Consider the following 24,709-nt stretch of genomic DNA (forward strand, 5'->3'; position numbering starts at 1 on the left):
AAAGCTATTCAGAAAATATTTATAATGGAGATTAAATTCCATAGTGAACTGGGTCTCTAGCTGTTACATTGTAAAGAGAACAAAATTAAGGAAATGTTTTCCCAGTATTTAAGAAAGACTCATTATAGATTCATCATAAAAGTTATATCATTGATGAAGAGGTGAAGTTCTGATACGCATAGTGTTGTTTAGTCTCAAAGTCATGTCCAACTCTTTTGTGACCCTCTGGACTGTAGCCCACTGGGCTCCTCTGTCCATGGGATTTCCCAGGCAACGATACTGGAGTGGGTTGCCATTTCCTTCTCCAGGGCATCTTCCTGACCCAGGATCAAACCTGCATCTCCTGCAGGTGGGTTCTTTACCACTGAGCCACCAGGAAAGTCAATATACATCGTGTTAAAACTAAAATATACATAGTGTTAAAACTATGTGTTTTAGTGTTAAAACTAAAAGAGGTTTCAGTGTAATGAATATAATTTATATGAGGGTGAGAAATAGTTTACCAGTAGATTACAAGTCAGATTTATTAATTATTTTGGGAAAAGAGTAGTTTGGCATGTAACTTAATTTGTCTCAAATCATGGTTGAATTGTGACTACAGACTAGCCACAGACATATGAGTTCAGCCAACATCAACAAAAGCATTCTGTGAGAATCAATTGGTTATATGGAATTTCCAATAAGAGTGTGGTATATATTCAGTTAAGTTCAGTTCAGTCGCTCAGTTGTGTCCGACTCTTTGCGACCCCATGAATCGCAGCACGCCAGGCCTCCCTGTCCATCACCAACTCCCGGAGTTTACTCAAACTCATGCCCATCGAGTCGGTGATGCCATTCAGCCATCTCATCCTCTGTCGTCCCCTTCTCCTCCTGCCCCCAATCCTTCCCAGCATCAGGGTCTTTTCCAATGAGTCAACTCTTTGCATGAGGTGGCCAAAGTACTGGAGTTTCAGCTTCAGCATCAGTCCTTCCAGTGAACACCCAAGACTGATCTCCTTTAGGATGGACTGGTTGGATCTCCTTGCAGTCCAAGGGACTCTCAAGAGTCTTCTCCAACACCACAGTTCAAAAGCATCAATTCTTCAGCGCTCAGCTTTCTTCACAGTCCAACTCTCACATCCATACATGACCACTGGAAAAACCATAGCCTTGACCAGACGGACCTTTGTTGACCAAGTAATGTCTCTGCTTTTTAATATGCTATCTAGGTTGGTCATAGCTTTCCTTCCAAGGAGTAAGCATCTTTTAATACTGTTTATAAATTGTGTGTAACACACCCTTCATAACAGTAAAATGTATAGACATGCATACACTTTACCTAAGAGCTGGTTGTTTGAGCATCTCCAGGAGTGTGTTTGTGTTGTGATTCTGTGTTCAGTCCCAGAGAACAGTCAAGTCTAGCTAGTGTAAGCAGGAAAGGGATTTACTGTAAGCAGGATGTTAAATGGCTAACAGATTTACTAGTGAGGGGAGACCTGAATAAACAGGCTCTGGACTAAAAATGACTCCCATATAGCTTCAAATCAGAATCCAGAACTGGACTGTCCCTGATACTTGCTGCCCCTGCCAAGTTTAGGAAGCCACCTCTACAACCACTGTCTCCACTGACAAAGTGGATGTCCCTCAGTTCCATAACCAAGCCTTGCCCAGGTTCATTGGATTGGTGGAAGCTAAATCACACCCAGGGTGATCCCCTGGTGGTCCAGTGGTTAGGAATTCACCTGTCAATGCAGGGGACTCAGGTTCAATCCCTGATCCGGGAAGACCGCACATGCCGCAGGGCAACTAAGCCCATGTGCCACAACCACTGAAGCCCACCCACCTGAGAGCCTGTGCTCCAAAACAAGAGAAGCACTGCAATGAGGAGGCCACACACCACAGCTAGAGAAAGTCCACACACAGCAGCAAAGCCCCAGCACAGCCAAAAAAAAAAAAAAAAAAAAAATCACATCCAGAGCCTGAGCAGCAGGGGAGCTTGGGAAGCGTAGTGTTTGGCTCCTGGCCTCGACACGCTCAACACTGAACGGGGGTTGAATGCACAGAATCCGACCCAGAGGAGGATGAGGGCGAGGTGCTTGCCAGTGGAAGGAGGAGAGTAGTTTGGTAAGTTTGGAGAATCCTATCATCGTGTGAGGAGAGGTGGGAAGAGGACCTAGAGGAGGAGCTGGTAGGGGAGAGCCCTGAATTCCAACCTGTGTGCTAAGTTGCTTCAGTCGTGTCCGACTCTGTGCAATCCTATGGACTGTAGCCCGCCGGGCTCCTCTGTCCATGGGATTCTCCAGGCAAGAATATAGGAGTGGGTTGCTATTTCCTTCTCCAGGGGATCTTCCCGACCCAGGGATCAAACCTACATCTCTTGTATCTCCTGCACTGGCAGGCAGGTTCTTTATTACTAGCGCCACCTGGCAAGGCCAACCTGAGTAATTTATTCTTCCTTCTCCTCCCTGAGTTCTGCTTCCTCTTTCCTAAAATTTTGGGGTGATTGCCTCCAAAGCCAGGAAGGCCATGTGTCCCCCCAGTTAACTCTAAGCTCTTTTGATACTATATAACCAGGAAAGAAGAGGGCAATGAGTGGTGAGTGGCGAGGGGTACAAATTCAAGACTTCCTTTAATCAGCATGATAATGACATCTAATAGAAAGCTCTTACTCTGGTTGAGCCTTCATTTCTTCATCTGTAAAATGAGACTATGTACTTACTTCATAGTCTGTGAGGATGAGATTAGTTTAGCACAGGCTCACTCTACTCAGTCATCATCTAATCCAGTGGTTCTCGAAGTGTTGTTGCTGGACCAGCAGCATCAGCATCGCCTGGGAACTCACTAAAAAATTCAGATTCTTAGGCCCACCCAAGAGCTAGTAAACCCAAAACTCTGGGAGGAGAGAGCTTAGTACTCTGTGTTCTGACAACACTGACATCTGCTTCCAAATGATTCTGATGTGCACTAAAGCTGGAGGGCCCCTGATGGAGGGGAAGAGTTTTTAAATTTTGGTAGGCATAAAGAACTCCTAGTGTGCTTCTCAAAAAGGCAGAGTCCTGCTTCATCCCAGAGATTCTGCTTCATTAACTCTGGAAATCTGCTTCTAAATAAGTGTCACAGGTGATTTCTGATGCTTGAATTTCATTCTGAGAAAATAATATAGATGTCCCAAAGTGACAGCAGGTAGAGGGCCCCTTGACTAGCAGATGAGTTGACTAGCCCCTTACAGTGTTGTTAAAACCCAATTTACGGGACTTCCCTGGTGGTCCAGTGGTTAGGAACCTGCCTTCCATTATAGGGGACGCGGTTTCGACCCCTAGTTGGGGAACTAAGATCCCACACACTACAGGGAAACTAAGCCCGCGCTGCAACTACTGAGCGCACACGCTCTGGAGCCCTGGAGCCACAACTAGGGAAGCCTGAGTAGGCAAAAGAAGCAAAACCTCTGATTCAGTTGTTAATGTGAAGATTCTATAATACATGAACATTCTGATTTCTGGCTTCTTTTGGATATTCAGAAGATCAGGCAGTACCAGGATGCATTCTGGTGTGGCCCTTCTGGCTGGAGTTGACGAGCACCAGCCACCTCTAAAGAGACTGCTCTTTTTCCTCATTTTTATTTCCCACCTGGCCAGCTATTTGAACAGTTGTCCCTATTCCTATAGTTTACTCTTATTGCCACTAGAGGGAGAAATCAGCTTTGGGTGGCTGGGTGTCCTTGAGGCCTGGGCAAAGTTGGAGAACATGATTTCTGCTAGCATTGCAAACATAATTAATGCCCGTAATCAACTCATTTTGAACAGTTTATCATTTGGGAACACATGGTGAAATTGTTTTCTCCACAGATTCAGATGTGATTAAACACCCATGAGAGTCTTCCCAGAGAGAACTGCTCATGTGTATTTTTCTAGTACCTGCAGTTCCTGGTGGATAAAATATTTGTTGAATGAATGTTGAATAAAGCTCCTAACACAATGCCTGGAATATAATAAGGGCTTATTAAATGTTTGATCTCTTGTTAATCCTAATGTGTCTCTTAGACTTCCTACTAAAAAAGATTAAGATTGGGAATTACCTGATTTTGTAGTGGTTAGGACTCCATGCTTTCACTGACAAGGGCCTGGGTTCAATTCCTGGTTGGGGAACTAAAAGTCCACAAGCTGTGTGATGTGGCCAAATTAAAAAAAAATTAAGGTCTAATAAAGATATGAAATGCATATGAAAAATGACATATCTTTCTTGTCTCTCAGATTAGGAAAGATTAAAAGGGCTGTGAAAACCAAGTTGTCAGTGTACTACACAGATGTATTACAATGGGTTCTGTTTTGCACTGTTGGAGAGAGTGTAAACTTATCTAACGTATCTAGAGGGTTGGTTGACAATATATATCAAAATTTTAAATATGTATAACATCCTTAATGGTGATTTGTTTTTTTAGTTCTTGTGCTGTTTAGCTATTTGAATTTTTAAATTATGAGTAGATAGTATTTTCATTTTTAAAAAGGACCTCAAACCACTTGCATGAAGCAAGTAAAACAAAAAAGAGCTTATCTTCAATGCCTGTCCTGCCTGGAGCTGGGGTTGACCCCTCTGCTTGTGTCCTTACGTGTCCAGGGCATGTGTGAAGTCCTGAGGTTGATAGACCTTGAGACCTCGCCCTTCTACCATAAGTGGATCTGGGAGCATCTGCGGCTGATAGACGACGGACCTCCAAACATCCACCTGAAGGGTAAGCCGACATCCACATCCGGCAGCCAGCAGGGGGCGCCTGATCCCGCAGCTTCTTGGCGCCTGGTCCATAGCATCTTAGAAACCTAGAGCTAGAAAAGCCTAGCAGGATAGGCAATCTTCTTCTACTAGCTGTGGAAACCGGGTACACACGGCCTCTAGGTGAGGCTCCTGCTGACCCCTGCAGCCCCTTTTAGCCTTTCCCCTCGGCCGCAGGTTGAGGGGTGGAGAGGGGTGGAGAAAAGATAACCTGGAGCTAGCCAGAGCTGGGTGTGAGTTCCACTGATTAGCAGGGTGACTTTGGTGAGTACTTAGGCCCCTGGGCCTGATGTCTTGGAGTCTGTCACTGTGTGTTATGGCTAAGAGCATAAGCCTAGGGGCCAAACTGTGTTTGAACCCAGGGTCTTTCTCTTACTTGCTGTGAACACTGGGCAAGTGATTCTGTGTGCCTGCACACTGATGCCCTCAGAGTCTATAAGGCAGACTCCGGTCTCTACCATGTAGGCTTATTATAAAATTAAGCAAATGAAGATATAACACTCTTAGAACACTACCTAGATGTGTTATATATAGTTGATGTTCACTGTCGTCCTCACAGAGGTTATTACTGAATGAGGGGAAATTTTGTATGCACAGTGCCTAGGAGATACTCAGTAAATTTCAGTTCTCTTCTCATGTCAGTTCTTTTTCTCTCTTTTCCATTGTTAATCCACCAGAGTAAAAGCTACATCTCACACTTTTTCCCCCAGTTTTTTTTTTTTTTACTATGGTAAAATACACGTAAAGTTTACTATCTTTATTTTTAAGCACACAGTTCAGCAGTATTAAGTACATTCTTTTTCTCCCCTGCCTTCTTTTGGATTATTTTATATGATTCCATTTCATTTTCTTTGTTGGCTTATTAGCTCTGTCACATTATTTTAGTGGTTGCTTTGTAGTTTGCTGTATATACCTTTAACTTATCACAGGCTACCTTCAAGTGATATTATGGCATTTCACGTATAGAATCAGGACCTTGCAACAGTATACTTTTGTTTCCTCCCCTCTCAGATGTGCTATTGTCATGTATTCTACCTTCACATATGTTAAAAACCTTACAACACATGGTTATTACTTTTGCTTTAAATAATTATCTTTTAAACATATTTAAATAATAAGAACAAAACTATTTTGTCTTTATGCGGTACCATTCCTGATTTTTTCATGCCTTTGTATAGATCAGATTTCCATAGTACCATTTCTTTCTGCCCAAAGTGCTTCCTTTAACATTTCTTCCAGCTTTTCTATGTTTAAGAATGATTTTGTATTAATTTTATAAACAAATTTTTTGTTGGTACAAAATTCAGGATTTACAGATTTTTTTTTTTTTGCTCGGTATTTTGAAGACTTGCCTTAAAGTCTGTCTTCTGGCTCACATTGTTTTCAGTAAGAAGTCTGCCAACATTCTTATCTTTGTATAATGTCCTTGCATAGCTTTTTATATCCTTTATACATAATATGACTTTTTGCTGAGGCTGTTATTTTTCTTCCAGTTTTATCAAAATACAATTGACATGTAACACTGTGTGAGTTTAAGGTAAACAGAAAGATGGTTTGACTTACAAATCATCATGAAATGATTACCACAGTAAATTTAGTGAACATTAATTGTTTCATATAGATACAAAATAAAGAAAAAGAAAAAATTTTGTGATAAGAACTCTTAGGATTTACTCATCAATTTTTTTATATAACATATAGTGATGTTAGTTATATTAATCATGTACATTGCACCTCTGTTACTTAGTATTTATCTTATAACTGGATGTTTGTACCTTTTGACCACCTTCCTTTGACCACCAGTTCCTTCTCCCCCTTACACTCCACCTTTGGTAACCACAAATCTGATCTCTTTTTCTACGAGTTCGTTTGTTTGTTTATTTTTGAAGTAAAACTGACCCATAACAGTATGTTAGTTCCTGGTGTACAGTGTAGCAATTCAATGCAAGTGATAAAATCATCACCACTACCCTACCCTGGTTAGTTTAAAATTTTTCTTTTTCTCAGTTTTAAGCAGTTTGATTACATTGTGCCTTGGAAAATTTTTCATCATGTTTCTGTGCTTGGGGTTCATTTAATTTTTGGATCTTTGGGTTTATATTTTTCATCAGATTTGGAATCTTTAACCATTATTTTAAAAATGCCCTTTTTTTTTTATCTTTCTTTCTCTTCCACTTTGGAGACTCAAATCATATGTATATTGGGCTGCTTGAAGTTGTTTTACTGATGCTCTATTAATATTTTGCTGTTGTCTTTTTTCCTGTCATTTTAAAAAACTTTTATTGCTATGTGTTTGACTTTAACAGTCTTTCTTCTGCATTGTTTAATCTGATGTTAATCCTATCCAGTACATTTTTTCATTTCAGACCTTGCAGTTTTCACATCTAGAAGTTTGATTTGGGTCTTTTAAAAAATAATTTCTATTTTTCTGCTTAATGTACACAAAATTTCCTCTTTGGAATACAATGATAGTAACTATTTTAATGTCCTTACATACTAATTCTGTCATCTGTATCATTTCTGAATCAGTTTCAGTTCTTTGCTTTTTTCTGTTTATATGGTTCATATTTTCCTACTTCTTTGCATGTTTGGTAAATTTTCACACATGCCAGAAACTGAATTATGGGTACTGCATATTTAAAAATTCCTGTAAATATTTCTGAGATTTGTTCTGGGATGCAGGTAAGTTATTTGGAAATATTTTTATCTTTTAAAAACTAGCACTTAGGCTTTGGTAGGTAGGATCAGAGCAGTTTTGCCCCATTTATGAGACAAAACTGTTTTTACTGGTAAGGCTTTCTAATCTAGCTGTTGGGAATAGGAACTGTTTCTGGTCTTTTGAGAATTCTGATGATTTGTCCCTCTAAACATTTTGGGTGTTTCTTTCCCCAGCCTTGGGTATTACTACTATTACTACTCTGCAGTATCTATTACTGCAGAACAAATTATCCCAACTTAATGACTTAAAACAGTACTTACTATTTCTCAGTTCCTGTGGGTCAGAATTTTGAGCATGGCTTAGCCAAGTGCCTCTGGCTCAAGTTCTCTTGTGAGGTTGCAGCTGTCTTCCAGGGGCTGTGTTCTCATGTGAAGACTCAGTTGAGAGGGACCCACTTCCAAGGTCACTTAATGGTGTTTTGCAAACCTTACTTAGCCCGTCATCTTGTGAGGACCTTGGGGCTGTTTTCTGACATGGCAGCTTGCTTCCCCTGGAGAGAGAGAGTAACACAGAGTATACCCAAGGGCGAAAGCCAGTCTTTAAAACCTCATCTCAAAAGTGACATCCTGTCACTTCTGCTGTATTCTGTTAGAATCAAATCCAGCCCACACTCAATGGGAGGACAGCATACACCTGTGTGGCCGTAAGGGGGTGGGAATCATCGAGAGCCATCTTAGCGGTGGCATTCCGCTGGTGGTTTCCTGACGTTATACGTGTTGCTCAGGGCTCAGCTGAGACTGAAGGAGACCCTCGGAGGACCTTCAGACCTCTCTCTCGTGCACTCCCTCCTCTCCGCAGCTGTGCTCTGTGACCTCCAGCCTTGTCTTCTCTGGCACTCTCACTCCTGTCGCATTAATTTGGAGAGAGGGCTGGACTTCTCCTGGGTTTCCCTTTGCCACAACATTGTCCAGAAAGCCTCCAGGTGGTCGGCTGGGGCAATAGAAGAGCTCATCCCATTTGTTTTCTATCTTGCAGAGATAATGATTCTTCATGGCTTGATGCCCAATGTCTTGAAAACCATTTTTTCCTGTGTATTTAGCCCAGTATTTTATTAGTTTCTGGTGAGAGAGTAGATCTAGTGGATCTAGTTCCTTTTACTCTGGTTGGAAGCAAAATTCTAGATCTGTAGTTCTTAATAGCTGAGCTTTATTGTCTTGTATGGACATACTACAATTAAACCAGTTATATTTTATAAATACTTTGGGTTATTTTCAGTTTTTCACTCTCACCCTACTGTGGTGAATTTCCTGGTGTGTTTATCTTTGCATACTTGTGCACAGAAACATACTGGATAAATTCTTATAATTACTGGATCAAGCAATTGGTCCAGTGTGTAAGGCAGTGCATTTAAAATGTTGATAAATATTGCTACAATGTCTTCTAAATAGGTGTATTTAGGGTTTTTTAAAACAAATACATGCTCTGTTTTTCCAGTACTACTCCTTGTGTAGTTTGGATTTACTTCTACTAATATTAATTTTTATTTTAGCAATTAATTCTAACACTGGGGCTCTCTCTTTTTTTTTACCTTGCTGCTCAGCTTGTGAGATCTTAGTTCCCCGAGCAGGGATTGGACCCCTACCGTGGCAGTGAAAGCCTAACTACTAGGCCACCAGGGAACTCTCAGGAGATCTGTTTTTTAAATTAATGTCATTAAGGTTCAATTTTCATAAAACAAAAGACACAAATTTAAAGTGTGTAGTTCAATGAGTTTTATCAAATTTACAGCTGTTGTAGCCACCACAACCAAGTTATAGAACATTTCTATCACCCCTAAAAGTTCCCTTGTGCGCCTTCCCAGTTAATCTATCCTTCACCCCTGGCCCTGGGCAACCACTCACCTGTCTTCTATCACTGTAGGTTCCATTTGTGTTTCCTAGGGCTTCATGTAAATGGAATTATACAGTATGTACTTTTTAGTATCTGGCTCCATTCACTCAGCATAGCATTTCTGAGTGGTATTCTCTTGGAAATCTTTTTAGTAATTCTCACAGAGGGCCTGTTATGGTGCAGGCACTGTGCTAGGCATAGCACATGCTCAGGGTTTTATGGCTGGTCATTTATCTTTTATTGCTACCCCTACCCCCAGTCCCAGTTTGAAAAACCAGGTAAATGTGATCTGTTAATGGAAAGACACGAGCTTTGAATTAGAAACACCTGAGTTCACATTCAAGCTTTGGCCCTTTGTGCTTGGTCGCTCAGTCATGTCCAACTCTTTGTGATGCCTTGGACTGTAGTCCGCCAGACTCCTCTCTCCGTGGAATTCTCCCGGCCAGAATACTGGACTGGGTTGCCATGCCCTCCTCCAGAGGATCTTCCCAACCCAGGAATCAAACCCAGGTCTTCCGTATTGCAAGTGAATTCTTTACCATCTGAGCCACCAGCGAAGCCCAAGAATACTGGAGTGGGTAGCCTATCCCTTCCCCAGGGGATCATCCCGACTCAGGAATTGAACCAGGGTTTCCTGCATTGCAGGCGGATTCTTTACCTGGAAGCCCTTCGGCCCTTTCCTGGGTGTTAAACTTTGCTTCTCATTTTCTCTCTTGAATCAGGCTAATGACATTCGTCTGGATGTAATGGTGGTAAAGCTCTAGCTCAGGGCCCAGCCCAGAGGGAAAATATACAGAAACCACAATATTTTTTTTTCTATTTTTCTTAATTCTCCCGTGCATCAGACTTACCACACAGAAGACTATGATACACCTCCAAACACCACCAGTATAATCCTCATGTATGGAAAGAGTCGTTAATGTGTTTTCCTGTGCTTTCTCTAACAGATTTGTCTCCTGTGGAGAGATTTAAGGAATTCCAGATCAGGTCATATCCTGTACAGGATTTTAGTTTTCTGAAGCTTTTTCATCTCCAGAAAGCCCAGGAGAAAGAAGGATCCAGCTTCAGTAGGAAGATTAAAACCTCAGGAAATACTCTCCCAAAGACCTTCGGCTCAAAAATCAAGTAAGCTTTGCCCTTGACAGATTGGAGGGTTCCAAGTCTGGTTGAAAGGGGGTATAACTTACAGGGCAGACTGTCAGGTATGCTGGGGGGTAAGCAGAGGTAACAATCACAACTTTCCCCCAAAGGTTGGGGTGTGTGTAGAAGGCTGCCTAGGGGGACTTCCCTGGTGGTCCGGTAGTTAATACTTTGCCTTCCAATACAGGGGGTATGGGTTTGATCCCTCTTTGGGGAGCCAAGATCCCATATGCCTTGTGGCCAGAAAACCAACATAAAACAGAAGCGATATTGTAATGAATTCAAATTCAAAGAAGACTTAAAAATGAAGGCAGCTGAGAGAGGTCCTGGGTTTGATATTGGGCTCTACTTTCTCCACCTCCGACTCACAGGGCCTCATCAGGCAGGCAGCTGCTTCCTTTCTCAGGGAGCCCATCTGAAGAAGGGGCTGCATACATTTTTTGGTGGTGACTTTCTGTCTGTGTATCACTCAGCCTTTTTGAATCTGAGCTTTTTCATAAAAGTTTACTCATCTAAGGGAGTCAGTAGATAAGTGCTTTAGAGTCAGTCCAATCGAGATTTGAACCTGTATTGGCCACTTGTTTTATGGACTAGCCGAAAAGTTTGATGAAATTCTCCTCTCCCAAGTCTCTTCCCTATTAAACCACTACAATTCCTGACAGTGTCTCCCAAGGCTTGATTTTCTGTGTTCTCACCACCTGGGAGAAGGGAGGGGTGATCTTAACATGCAGTAGAGTGAGGGCTGATTATTGAGGGCGTCAAGAGCTATGTTACAAGCGAGTTCTCTTTAACAAGCTGTCAAATTTCAGGTCCAGGAGTACTCATTTGATCGAATGTCCCATGATCCAAACCAAGTATGGTGATCTCCCCAAGGAGGCTGCGGTGGGGGCCTACATGAAGATCCAAACTGTGGAGCAAGGCGAGATCTTGGTAGGTGTTCAGAGATCCTTGTTCACAATACAGTGTGTGACGTGATGGGCTGAGGGTGCTAGGTAATGAGAGTAAAGGTTTAAGAACATCCTTTTCTGGATTTGGTGATATTAAGGGATATTATTGACTTTTTAAGATGTGGTAATGTATTGTGGTTATTTTTTTTTAAAGGCCCTTATATTTAAGAGATACATATCCAAATATTTATAGATAAAATTATATGACATCTGGGACTTGCTTTAAAATAATCCAGGAAGAAGGCAAGGGTGTCCCTTCTCACTACTCTTATTCAGTGTTGTTTTGGAAGTCCTAGCCAGTGCATTAAGAAAAGGAAATTAAACAAATACAGATTGGGAAGGAAAAAATATAGCTTTCTTTGTTTGCAGGTGACATGATTGTCAACATAGGCAATTCGAAAGAATTAAAAAATGAAACAAAATAACAAAAGAACAAATAAAATAAAACAAATAAACAAATAGAACAAATAAAACCTCCTGAGCTGGTAAATGATTATAGCAAGGTCACAGGGTATAAAGCAACAGATAGTTGTCATTTGAAATAAAAAATGCAGTGCCATTTACAATAGCACCAAAAACTGAAATACTTAGGTATAAATATAACAAAATATGTTCAGAAACTATATGCAGAAAACTGTATAACTATAATGAAAGAATTCAAAGAAGATTTAAATAAATAGAGAAATATTCTATGTTTGTGGATTCGAAGATTCAGTATCATTAACATGTCAGTTTGTCCCCACTTGATGTATAGATTCAGTGCAATCCCAATCAAAATTCCAGTAAATTATTTTGTGGATATTGACAAACTGATGCTAAAATTTATATGGAAAGGTAAATAAATATAAACAAACTGACAAATCCATACAGTGACTTATTATTTGGCAATAAAGAGAAATTAGCAAACTATGAAAAGAAGTGGCAAAGTTAAATGAATATTTCTCTTTTTTTTTTTGGCTGCAGTTTGTGCCTTGAGAGATCTTAGTTCCCCAACCAGGGATTGACCTTGGCCCCAGCAGTGAAAGTGCCAAATCCTAACCACTGGACCACCAGGGAATTCCCTTAGAATATTTCTAAGGGAAAGAAATCAATATGAAAAGATGCACTGCAACTAGAACGTAGCTGCTGCTCACTGCAACTAGAGAAAGTCGGCACATAGGAATTCCATTAGGAATACCCAGCCCAGCCAAAAATAAATAAAATTAACAAAATCTGGAAGTACAAACTGGTATAATGCATACATATGAATAAATGAATAAACAGGGAAAAGACACAAATCTCACATGCAGAAGAATCCCAAATAATTTATGTAGATATGCTGCCCTCACTGCTCCTTAGGCATGGACAGCACATAGTGACTTCCTTCCAAAGAGTACAGTATAGAAAGGAGGAAGAAAATTTTACAGAGGGAAAACTACTGAAAGCAAAGTGCTTCCTGAGTCAGGTGATCAAGGCCAACATCAGCAGTAATAAATCATGTTGATAGTATGTCCCTTATTTATGAGATAATAAATGTGGGATGTGATGTGATGACAATGGTGTACTACAGTCCTCTTCCCAATAACCTATAACCCCTATCTAATGGTGAGAAAAAATCAGTCAGATTCTAATAGTGGGGCAACCCAAGACCTACCTGACTGGAACTCCTCAAGATTGTCCAGATCATCATAAACAAGGTAAGTCCGAGAAACTGCCACATCCAAGAGGAACCTCAAGGGACATGGCAATTAAGTGTATTGTGTCCTGGAGAGGACTGTGGAACAGAAAAGGAAAATCTAAATAACTCATTGACTTCAGTTACTGATGTGTATCCATCATGGTTCATTAACTGCAACAAAACTATTACACAATGTGAGATCTTAACTGGGAAACTGGTTAAGATGTATCATCTTCTCAGTTTTTCTGTAAGTCTTAAATGGTTCTAAAGATTATCCAGGGACTTCCCTGGTGGTCCAGTGGTTAAAACTCTGTGCTTCCAAAGCAGGGGACGCAGGTTCGATCCCTGGTCAGGGAACTAAGATCCCACATGCTGTGCTGCGCTGTGTGTGCTCAGTCGTGTCCAGCTGTCTGCCACCTCATGGACTGTGGCCTGCCAGGCTCCTCTATCCATGGAATTTCCCAGGCAAGAATACTGGAGTGGGTTGCCATTTCGTACTCCAGGGGATCTTCCTGACCGAGGGATTGAACCCCCATCTCCTGGTTTGGCAGGCGGATTCTCTAGCACCGAGCCACCTTGGAAGCTCTAATTAGCACTTGCTACTCGTCCAGGAAAAAAAAAATCCAGTAGTGGAGGGGAATGTATGGGTAAACAAGCTTGACCCTGAACTCTGACCGTTGTGGGAGCTAGATGCTAGAAGATAGATGCCGGAGCTGGGAGGCTGGGTGAGCGGCACAGGGAGGGCGTGAGGCCTCCTGTGAGTAGCCATGTGCCTTGGTCTTCCTGGGGGTGGGGGCACGTCTTCTGATGTGCGGTCAGTCGTTGTCACCATGAATCCGCAGGGTCCTCTTCACACCCCTTCACCCCGTGTTGTGCTGATCTCCTGGTGCTCCTGCTCTCTGCATTGTGTGCCTTGGGAGGCAGGGAGGCCAGCCCAGCACTGTCCGGAGCCCCAGGCTCTGGCCCAGCCCTTAGTCAGTGCTGAGTGACTAGTTTGGAGCTTTTCTGCAGCTCTTCCTTTTGCTCAGTAAAACTCTGTTCCCTACAGCTTTTAACGAGTTCTTCCCAGCACCCGCTGCACCCTACCCAGCCCCCAAGAACAAACAGAAATCAGTTCCTTGCCACATGATGGCCTCTTAGAATTTAAAGAATGCTGTTTTGTTTTTCTGTTCAACATTTATGGAGCCAGGCAGCATGCCAATGCCCCGTTAATTATTTTCTTATTGAGGGAAAACATTCCTCCATTCCTGCAGTGTTCATGTGATGTGGTTTCCAGCCCTCTCGCTTCGCCTCCCTGCAGTTTCAGAGTCCCCGGGCGAGGTGCTCGGGACTGAACACAGGCTGCCTGAGGCTGGGCACCTGCCATGAACGCACCTCGTGCCGGCCCAGGGAGGAGCTGGGATGCCAAGCACCCTGGGTGAATGAAGGCACCACGGCCAGGAGGGGCATTGCTTACTGTGATAGAGGGCATGTGGGAAGCTGTGGAAAGTGGAACAAGAGGGACTTTAGACTTGATTGCAAGCTTTAGACTTGATTCCATAGACTGAAGGTGGGAGGGGATGGTTTCAGGATGACTCAAGTGCATCACATTTATTGTACACTTTATTTCTGTAATTGTTACATCAGCGTCACCTCATATCATCAGACATTAGATCCTGGAGGTTGGGAACCCCTGCTGTAGACAGTCCTAGAAGGCTCTGAGTGGGGGCTCAGAGCAAGGCCTTCATTCCCCACACACTGGAAGGTGAAGCCTTAACTACGGTACCACCAGGGAAGTCCCGCAGGTATTTCTTGAGCATGTATCACGCTCCAAACATGGCCCAGGGTGCCAGTGTGGGCAAGTAAACTGATGTCATTCTTGCCCTCGTGGGGCTTATGATCTAGTCTGGGGACAGACAGTAAACAGATAAAGCAGCAAATATACAGCAGGTTTTAAATTGCTATTGAGAACAGAACAGAAAGCTGCATTGAGGGGGGAGGTGGTCTTACATGGAGCAGTCAGGGAAGGTTGCTCTAAGACAGTGATGTTTAAGCTGAGACCTGCATGACAAAACAAATGAGCTGTGGACAGCCTGGGAGGGAGAGTGTTCCAGAAAGAGAAAGCAGGTCGAGCCTGAGGCGGGAAGGAGCTTGGGATGTGGAGGGAACTGGAAGGGAGGGCAGTGTGGCTGAAACAGAGTAAACAAGGTGAGACCTCACGAGGGTGAGGCAGCCAAAGCCTCAGTGGCCACAGTGAAGAGTTTTATTTTATCCTGGGACCTTTGGGAAGCTGTTTGAGGACCTGACTCTGGCTGGAAAGTGTAGGGTGGACTGGAGGTGAATAACAGTGCCTGCTGCTGGGCTGCCCTTAGTGAGGTCCTGGGCAGGTTGATAGATTCAAATCCCACTCCATCACTTTCTGCCTTGTCACCTTTGGCAAACTAGTTAACGTCTTTGTGGCTCAGTTTCCCTGAAGTGTAGCAGCTAAAAGCATGGACTCTGGGGACTTCTCTGGTGGTCCAGTGGTTAAGATTCTGTGCTTCCACTGCAGGGGGCACAGGTTTGATCCCTGGTCAGGGAACTAAGATCCCACATACCCCATGGTACAGCCAAAATAAATAAATAAATAGATAAATAAATAAGTGCATGGACTCTAAAGACAGACCCACCTGAATTCAAATCCTAGCTTTATTGCTTCCATGCTGTGTGATGTTGGACATGTTCTTAACCTCAGCAGCATCCTCTGTAAAATGATGATAATAAAAGGACTTACCTCATGGGGTTCTAGTGAGGGTTACGTGCGTTAACACACACCAGAGCTACAAGAGCACCTGGGATTTAGTGACTGCTCATTAAACATGAATTGTTGCTATCATCACCATCACCACCATCACTGCCATCATTATCATCAGCATCATCCTTACTGTAATTATTAGATATGTGACTTTTGACAAGCGAATTTCCTTTGCCCAGCCTCATTTTTCACATCTAAGGCTGATAATCCCTATATGCCAGAGTGGTCAAAATTAATTTAGCTCTCAGTACAATGAAGTCTCAGTACATTTCGCTTTGAAATGCCTATGATATGCTGTGTGTACTCAGTTATGTCTGACTCTTTGAGGCCCTATGGACCATAGCCCACCAGGCTTCTCTGTCCCTGGGATTTCCCAGGCAAGAATACTGGAATGGGTTGCCCTTTCCTTCTCCAGCGGATCTTCCCAACCCAGGGATTGAACCTGCGTCTCTTGTGTCTCCTTCATTGTCAGGCAGATTCTTTACCACTGAGCCACCTGGGAAGCCCAAAATTTTTGGTTGTGTCACACGGCTTGTGGGCTTTTAGTTCCCCAACCAGAGATCAAAGAGCTTGGAGTCCTAACCATTGAATTTGAATTATCACCTTTCCTTAAATTATTGTTTCTGTGTGTGCAGAGAGTGTGTCCTGGGGTCATTAATTTACTGAGCTCACTAGGCAGGATGTGGGTCTCATGCCACCATTGTTTTATTGTTTTGGGGCGCATCGCGTGCTCCTGTCACATGGTTTTGTTGCTAAGCAAACCTGCTTTCTAACATGATCACTGACAGGGGTCTTCATACCTTTTCCTTTACTTATAATCCTTTAGTGGGATTAACTATTTAATCACCTACTTTGTCCCTTTACTCTGTCCCTATCAACGTGACAAGTGAACATGTGGATCTTCCTTCTGAAGCCTGCATTTTCCCCAATACCACTTGGCTTGCCTAGAGCAGACCTCTTGGCTTATGGCTGATGTCCTCTTAAGCCCAAGACAGCTGGGCATTGCAAGCTCTGGACCACTGATCTCTCCCCTCCTTGCCAGAATCTTAGTAGCTGAGAGGCTGAGTGAGCACTGGACTGGGACTTCAGCAGCCAAGACCCTAGTCCCAGCTTTGCCCCATCTCAAAGTGTCTTCTTACAAAGGGGAATACAGTCCCTGTAAAGCAAGCAGATGGGCCTGCTGACCTGCATCTCCCTTTCAGATATGATGGAGTAGGAATCCACACACCAGAGAGCCCAAGGAGCAATGGGAGCTGCCCAGTAGCCGCCAGTGGCCCCAGAGCCTGTGAGGGACAGAAAGAACTAAGGCTCTGTGGGGCACATTTTATGAACAAAGCCCTGGAGGGAAGGGTCGGGGAGGGCGTGGTGACTGTAGAAAAGGGAAGATCTAGGAGGAGGAGCTATTTGTCATCATCCTAAGGAAGAGAAAATGGACTGACCTGGCACAAAGAAGAGTTGAGATTGGACACCAGGGAAAGCTGGTAAAATGCTGCTACCTGGCAAGCGACTGTGTGAGTACAAATCCTTTTTTAAAAAATGTATTTATTTGGCTGTGTCAGGTCTTAGTTGCAGCATTTCATTGCTTCACAAGGGATGTCCCTTGACATGTGGGATCTTAGTTCCAAGACCAGGGATTGAACCCGCATCCCCCTCTTTGCAAGGCGGATTCTTCACCACTGGACACCAGGGAAGTCCCACAAGCGTGATTCTTGCAGAGTCTGCTGCCTGGAGGTGGGACTATGGACAAAGTGCTTGGAGGGTTCTTTGAGGACTTTGATGTCATTGGCAAAAAGAGCCCTGGACTTCTCCCTATCACTTGCTGAATGACCCCAGATGGATTCAAGTCCTGTTTGGGGCCTTGCTTTTCCAATCCGGAAAATGTGCTTGTAGAATGGATGGTCTCTGAGGTTGAACTTTCTGGGACTTCTTTTCTCTAGGGCCTTCACCAGATCCTCCTCCCGGAGAGCCAACATGACACGCGGACCTTGATCCTTGTGAGCCTGGGAGCTGAGGTGATACGGGTCAGAAAAGAAAAATTTTGTGAACTGCTTGACAGTAATACAATAGAAAAATTGTCAAAGTTCAGTATCAAGTACCCCAGGTCAGTGCTGGAAAAGTGTGTGCATTCCGCCAGATCAAGTGAACAATTTTTTACCTCTTATTTTAGTAAAAGAAAAAAAGTGATAATATCTAGTTTCTGACAAGGGTAGAATGAAACTGGTAATTGCTGATACCCTCTAAATTGACTCAATCCTTTTGATAATAATTTTAGATAATAATGTTTCAAGGGCCCAAAACTGTTTCTACACTTTGGAGCAGTGGTCTACCTGTAAATTTATCTCTATATAACTAAATTATAGGGAAAGATACTAAGATGTTTGTAGCTGCCATATTCATAATAGAAAAACAACCACCCCCATCCACACGTGTCATACCAAGGAGCCAGTTTAGAAAACAGTGGTACATTCCCTTAATAGTAACTTCTTTTGAAGAAGCAAAAGTAAAATGAGTGATAAAATGCTACATGAAAAGGACAGGGTACAAAGTTGTATATATACTATGACTAGAGCCTTTGTAGAACACTAACATGAGAAAAATCTAGAAGGAAAATGAGCAAAAATGATAATTCTGCAGTATTGCCCAATTTGTAATGGTCATTCTTTCTGGAAGACAGGACTTATAAGGACTTTCTGGTTATAGTTATATATTCCTCTGATGTTTGTTTTTGCAGTGAGTATATGTTTCTTTCTTTTACGTTTCTTTTATAATAAGGGAAAAAATTATATACTTTTTAAAGTTGTTGTCAGGGTAGTAACATTCCAAGTGGGTTTTTCCCTTTATTCTCAGTGTTTGGTAATGATGATATATTTATTTTATAATTAAAAAATATTTATCTTAAAAGATTTAATAAAAAGATTTCTATTTATGTTTCCCTAGTTTCCAAATTTTCCATATAAGTGGATAATTTTATAGTGTGAAAAAAAACCCACTATTTTTTATGTAAAAACTAATTTATTGCCTGATCACTGGTCACAGAACTGTTTTGATCTTACACTGTTATTACTAAAGGGTGTTTGAGTGTATAGTCCCTAGAATATATGTATGTGATATGAGTGACAATATTTATTTTTTATCTGTTATATCTATACTATATCTGCTGTGTGTTGTATATCTCCTATACCTTATAAATATGCAAACTTAGGTCTTTAAAAAGAATAAGACAGAGAGAATTCCCTGGTGGTCCAGTAGTTAGAACCTTGTGCTTTCACTGCTGAGGGCACAGGCTTGATCCCTGGTCAGGAAACTAAGATCCTGCAAGCTGCATGATGTGGCTGAAAATTCAAATTAAAAAAACCAAAAACCAAAGATAAATATAGGTGAAGTCCTACTGTTTTCTTCACACAGCCTAGTGGATCTCATTCACCTCCCCGGGTGACATCCCCAGCCCCTCCCGGAACCCCAGCCTAGACGCTCGCGACCACCCTAGCCTTGGTCCCCCGCCTCCGTCTTCTCCGCGCTGGACCACTTCTGCATCCTGTGCTTTCCGACTCTTTACGACCCCGTGAACTGTGGCCTTCCAGGCTCCTCTGGCCATGGGGATTCTCCGGGCAAGAATACTGGAGTGTGCTGGGATCTTCCCAACCCAGGGGTCGAACCCAGATCTCACGCACTGCAGACATAGATTCCGTACCATCTGAGCCCCCAGGGAAGCCCAAGAACACTGTTGTGGGTAGCCTGTCCCTTCTCCAGGGGATATTCCCGACCCAGGGGAATCAAACCGAGGTGTCCTGCATTACAGGCAGATTCTTTGCCGGCTGAGCCTACCAGGAAGCCTGCACTGTGCTTTTGTTAAAACTCAAATCTGGCCATGTTAAACTCCTGTTTAAAGCTTTCAGTGGTACCTCACTGCCTATAGGATACAGTGCAGATTCAGTGCCACATAAACAGCACTTCATAGTCTGACCCTTCAACTCCCTGCAGCACTCCTGCTGTCTCTAACCCACTCCGGCAACCCAGGCAGATTGCCTCCTAGACCATTGCCTTTGCCAGTGTAGGCCCTTCTGCCTGCAATGCCATCCCTCAGTCCTGCTTCAGCTTCTCATTCTCTAAGATTCATCTCCTCCAGAAAGCTGGGCTAGGTACCCCTTTGTGTTTACCCATAGTCCTACAGCTCTCACAGGGTCACACCACGCTGTATTACAACTGTTTAGAGCTTTGTAGTTTGTTTGTTTTTCTTTAATGTGGACCATTATTAAACTCCTTATTGAATTTTTTTTTACAATGCAAGACATGTAGGCTCTTTCTCCCTGACCAAGGACCGAACCTGCACCCCCTGCATTGGAAGGTGAACTCTTAACCACTGGACTGCTAGGAAAGTCCTTAGAACTGTGTAGTTTTTGCACAGTTCTTTCCCCACCACTTGATTAATTTCCTCCTGAAGACAGGGTTTGGGCTTTATCCACCTCTCACCTCTAGCACCTCTACAGTACCTGGCACGAGATAGGTGCTTGATAAACATTAGTGAATGAATGAGGCCCCCTCACTGTGGAAAATGAAAAAGGCTGAACATTTAAGAAGGTGAAGACCGAAAGTGTTTGCATTACTCCAACAATCCCAATTAGCATTTTATGTATATCCTTTCAGTATTTTTTTTTGTACTACATGGATATCTGCCAAATATGCGTTTATTGTTCAGTCACACAAACTTTCATAAGAGAAACCACAGAGATATAATTTTGCATCCTCCCCGCCTTTTTCTTTTCTTGTGGTGGTGATGTGATCAGACATGGTTTTGTAAGCAGTTGTGGTGATTCCTGTGGTTGAGAAAGAGGTGACGGCAAGCAGATCTGTAGAGTTACTTCAACCGTATCTAATGAGCACAGGAAAGAATTTGACATGGGATCTGTATGACCTTGGACAAGTCACTTCCCCTCCTCTAGGCATCAGACTCCACTGCAAAACGAAACAATTAGAGTAGAACAGTTTTCCCAAATTATGGAACATCTTCTCAGAAGGCTTACAAGATGATTTTAGGTGGTACACAGATTATGAACAGCTACATATTTATTCAAATATGAGTTAGAAAAACAGAACTAGTTCACTAAACCCTTGATTAGACAATCTTGTTGCTTTTGAACCAAGCCAAAGTAAATATTTAAGTAAAAGAAATTAAGTGGAATTAAGAAAAGCATTAATAAAAGGACAGGTGATAACGTAGCTGTGGTCCAGATTGGGGCAGTTTTTACGTGTGTGCGCGTGGCTGAGTCCCTTTGCTGTTCACCTGAAACCACCACCACATGGCTAATCAGCTGCACCCCAACACAAAATAAAACGTTTTAAAAGAATAAGAAAAATGGGGGACAGTTTTGCAGGGGAAAAAAAAAAGTTGGGAAACACTGGTGGTTCCTTGCAGTTCAGCAATGCCCGAGTTCTCTGATTCCTGTGGCCTATCAATGTAGAAAATAGCTATTTAGAGCCACCTCTGCAGAAAAGGATTTAAGGGGGAAAGAAAGGATTTAAGGAGGAGAGAAAGGGTTTAAGGAGCCTTAGCTTCTCACAGAGCATCTGGTACATGACGGGTGTCAGCCAACGTTGGTTGAATTGGAATTCAGAGGAGGTTTGCATAGACTTGAGGATGGCAGATGCTGGGTCCCTCAGCGTCTGTGCTGCATGGTCAGCACTCTGCTACAGTCGTCTGCAATGCTGACAGACAGAATTCTGGCTTACTCATTAATTGTCAAACTCATGGTTTTCTCGACTGCTAAAGCAGGCAGAAAATATATCCATTATCTAGCTCAAATCCCCCATGTTTTAATTGAGGACGGTGAGGCCCAGGAAAGGGGACATGACATGCTGAAGATTGCACAGTCCATGGGTGAGACACCTGTCCTGTGGATGCTATGGGCTAGATTATCCGAAGCCTGTCCCCCTACAGACACAAAGAGCACATGTAGAATATGAACAGCTGAGTTCGCAGGAAAAAAGGGAACCCTCCCAAGGGCCCAAGTGAAGAACAACCTAAAACCAAAGCACTGCATGTGATCTAGTGCTGGGTGGCCAGGCGGATGTGGTGTGGGGGTAGTAACTGAGGGTGCCATGGGCTGAAGTGTGGCATCCTGCAAGGACAGGTGACAGTTGCAATTCCAGAGAGGTAGAGGGTGGAACTGGAACCCCTGCATGAAGTGGAGAGCTTTAGAAGAGCTGTCCCCTTTAGTGAAAGACTGGACTAGAATCAACGTGACCATCAGCATCAGGAGGTGATGTAGAATCTTAACTGTCAACTTTTACTCTGGAACAACAACATCAAAAAGATCTAAGAATTTGTGATCACATGCTTACCCTCTCAAGTTTTGGTGAGTTCCTTAACCTCATCGAGCCTTAGTTTCCACGTTTGTGAAATGAGGTGGTCATGAGGATCTGATGAGTTTCCACGTTTTGTGAAATGAGGTGGTCATGAGGATCTGATGAATTAACAAGTATAAAGTGCCTGGTGCATGGTGAGTGTGAAGCAGGGTTAGATATTGTTATTTATTATGTAAGAAGTCAGGAGTTAATGGGGCTCTTTAGGTAGAGACTCCCCAGTGGTATGCTGGGGAACATTCAACAAGCAGCTCTTTGGGAGGTGGGAGGTCTCCTGACTGGAAGTGTTGGCCAGTTTCTATTACACATACTCCTCCCATGGCCAATTTTGAGCTACTAACCTGTTGTCACTCAGCATGGAGTTGCTCTCATGAGCTGGTAGGAGCTGACACTGGCACTGCTGAGACCTAAGGTCTCAGGACTAACTTGTAGCCCATGCTGACCTCTAGATTTTGTATTAAGTTGATCTCTGTGAATCAAAGTTGATTTTGTCCTCCTGGTCAACGCAATTTTCTGAAAGAATGCTCTGATGTGTAAGTGATTTACCAAGCTTGCCTCCTTAGGTGAGAGTACAGCTGAGGCAGTGGAAGTCAAACGGGCCTTCCCTTGCTGTGGTCTCAGGAGGAAATAAGCCAGTGAGTCCTAAGGCCATCCACCATTGCCCACCTCTTTCCTTAGCTATGAGGGAGAGGAGCAGAGTAGACGCAGGGCACCAAGACCAGCCAGGGCAGCTACCAGTGGACTTTCTATCTCTAAAGATTTGCCCGATCTGGACATTTCCCATAAATGGAACCATGTAGTAGTTTGGTAGGAAAACCCAAATGAACTTTTTGGCCAACCCAGCACATGTGACTGGCTTCTTAGCATAGTATTTTCAAGGTTCATTCGTGTTATAGCCAGTTTTGGTCTGGCCAAAAATTCATTCGGGAATTTTTCCATACAATGTTACAGAGAAACCCAAAATTTTGGCCAAACTAATATCAGTATATCATTCCTTTTTATTGTCAAATAATATTGCAGCACATGGACATATACTTTATTTCTCCATTCATCAATCGATGGACATTTGGGTTGTTTCTACTTTTTGGCTATTTTGAATAAGGCTGCTAGGAGCATTCTTGTGCAAGCTTTTATGTAGGCATGTGTTTTCATTTCTCTTGGGTATATACCAAGGAGTGGAACTGCTGGGTTGTAAATTAACTGTTTAACCTTTTGAAGAACTGCTAGGCTATATTTCCAAGTAGCTGCATCATTTTCTATTCCTGTCAGCAATGTATTTGAACCCTCATTGCAATATCTCCACTTCTCCATTGACACTAATAATTATTTGTCTCTTTAATTGTCATCATCCCAGTGGGCATAAATGGTATCTTGTATGGCGTTGGCTTATATTTCCCTGATGGCTAATGATCACGGGTATAATTTAAAATGTTCAATAGCCACATTGTAAGAAATAAAAAGAGAAGGGTGAAATTAATTTTAATAATACATTTTATTGAATGTAGTAAATCTAAAATATTATCATTTTAGCATGTAATCAACATAAAAATGACTGAGATACTCTGCATTCTTTTTTTGGTGTTAAGTCTTTGAAATCTGGTATGTATTTTATACTCAGAGCACATCTCTAGTTCAGATTAATCCACTTTTCAGGTACTCAGTGGCCACATGTGGGTCATGGCCACCGCATAGAGTAGTGCGGGTCTAGGGAATGAAAGCGTGGAAAGGTGAAGAAGGCAGATAGAAGGGTCTGGGAAAGGGCGCAGAGGAGGGACAGGGCTCAGGGTGTTTAGGGACTGAAGGAGTGGCAGGAGGCAGGACTAGAGGGGCAGGGGGACAGGGAGGCGCTGGAGTGGGAGCCCCAACACCTGTTCCTTACCTTCAGCGATGAAGATCTGTGCCAGAAGTTCCTCAAGGAGAACAACTGGAATATCTTCCGGAAGGACCTGGTGCGGCTGCTGGTAGAGCCTCGCTGGTGTCCCCCATTCACTCCGATCCAGCCCAAGAAGAAAGGGACCTACAACCCCAGAATTGTGATGCTGGATCTGTATAGCTTAGACAAGAAGATGAAACGTCGTCGTCACCCCATCTTTATGGCACCCCAGAAATACCTGCCCCCATTGAGGATTGTCCAAGCCATTATAGCACCCCGGTACAAAATCCAGGAGCTCCTGCCTCAGTATAAGAATGCAGGGGTCCTCATGTAGAATCAATAAAAGATGTTGGGTTGATCACCATGTTTCCTGAGTAACTGCCATGGGAATTGTGGGGCTTACAGTGGGAGGCCCTGGGGGCGACCTATGGGTCTGGAGAGGTTTTAGGGGGCGCTTTCTCCCCTGACACTTGTGGGGCTGAGTAGGGGATGGTCAGAAGGCTGGGTGTGCAGGGGTTAATCACTGGGGGTGGCCTCAGGGTGAGAGGGTTTTATGACATGGATGGAAGGCACAGAGGCAAGACAGGGTTGTGAACTCAAATGTCTTGCAAGGCCAGACAGGTTGTCTGAAGGAGTGTAGGGGACTTCCCTGGTGGTGCTTCCA

General features: G+C 43.1%; 1 protein-coding gene across 1 annotated transcript in view; it reads left to right on the forward strand.

The window, feature by feature from the left end:
* Positions 1 to 24,390, forward strand: part of CNBD2 (cyclic nucleotide binding domain containing 2) — a 48,798-nt gene extending 24,408 nt beyond the window's left edge. The window contains exons 9-13 of the mRNA XM_065919183.1: positions 4,594 to 4,708; positions 10,243 to 10,420; positions 11,245 to 11,365; positions 17,750 to 17,913; positions 24,058 to 24,390. Of these exons, the coding sequence (XP_065775255.1) occupies positions 4,594 to 4,708; positions 10,243 to 10,420; positions 11,245 to 11,365; positions 17,750 to 17,913; positions 24,058 to 24,379 (900 nt within the window). The 3' untranslated portion in view covers positions 24,380 to 24,390. The remainder of the gene's footprint in view (positions 1 to 4,593; positions 4,709 to 10,242; positions 10,421 to 11,244; positions 11,366 to 17,749; positions 17,914 to 24,057) is intronic.
* The last annotated feature ends 319 nt before the right edge of the window (positions 24,391 to 24,709 follow it).

Source organism: Muntiacus reevesi, chromosome 2, assembly GCF_963930625.1.
Source record: "Muntiacus reevesi chromosome 2, mMunRee1.1, whole genome shotgun sequence".
NCBI classification, from domain to species: domain Eukaryota; kingdom Metazoa; phylum Chordata; class Mammalia; order Artiodactyla; family Cervidae; genus Muntiacus; species Muntiacus reevesi.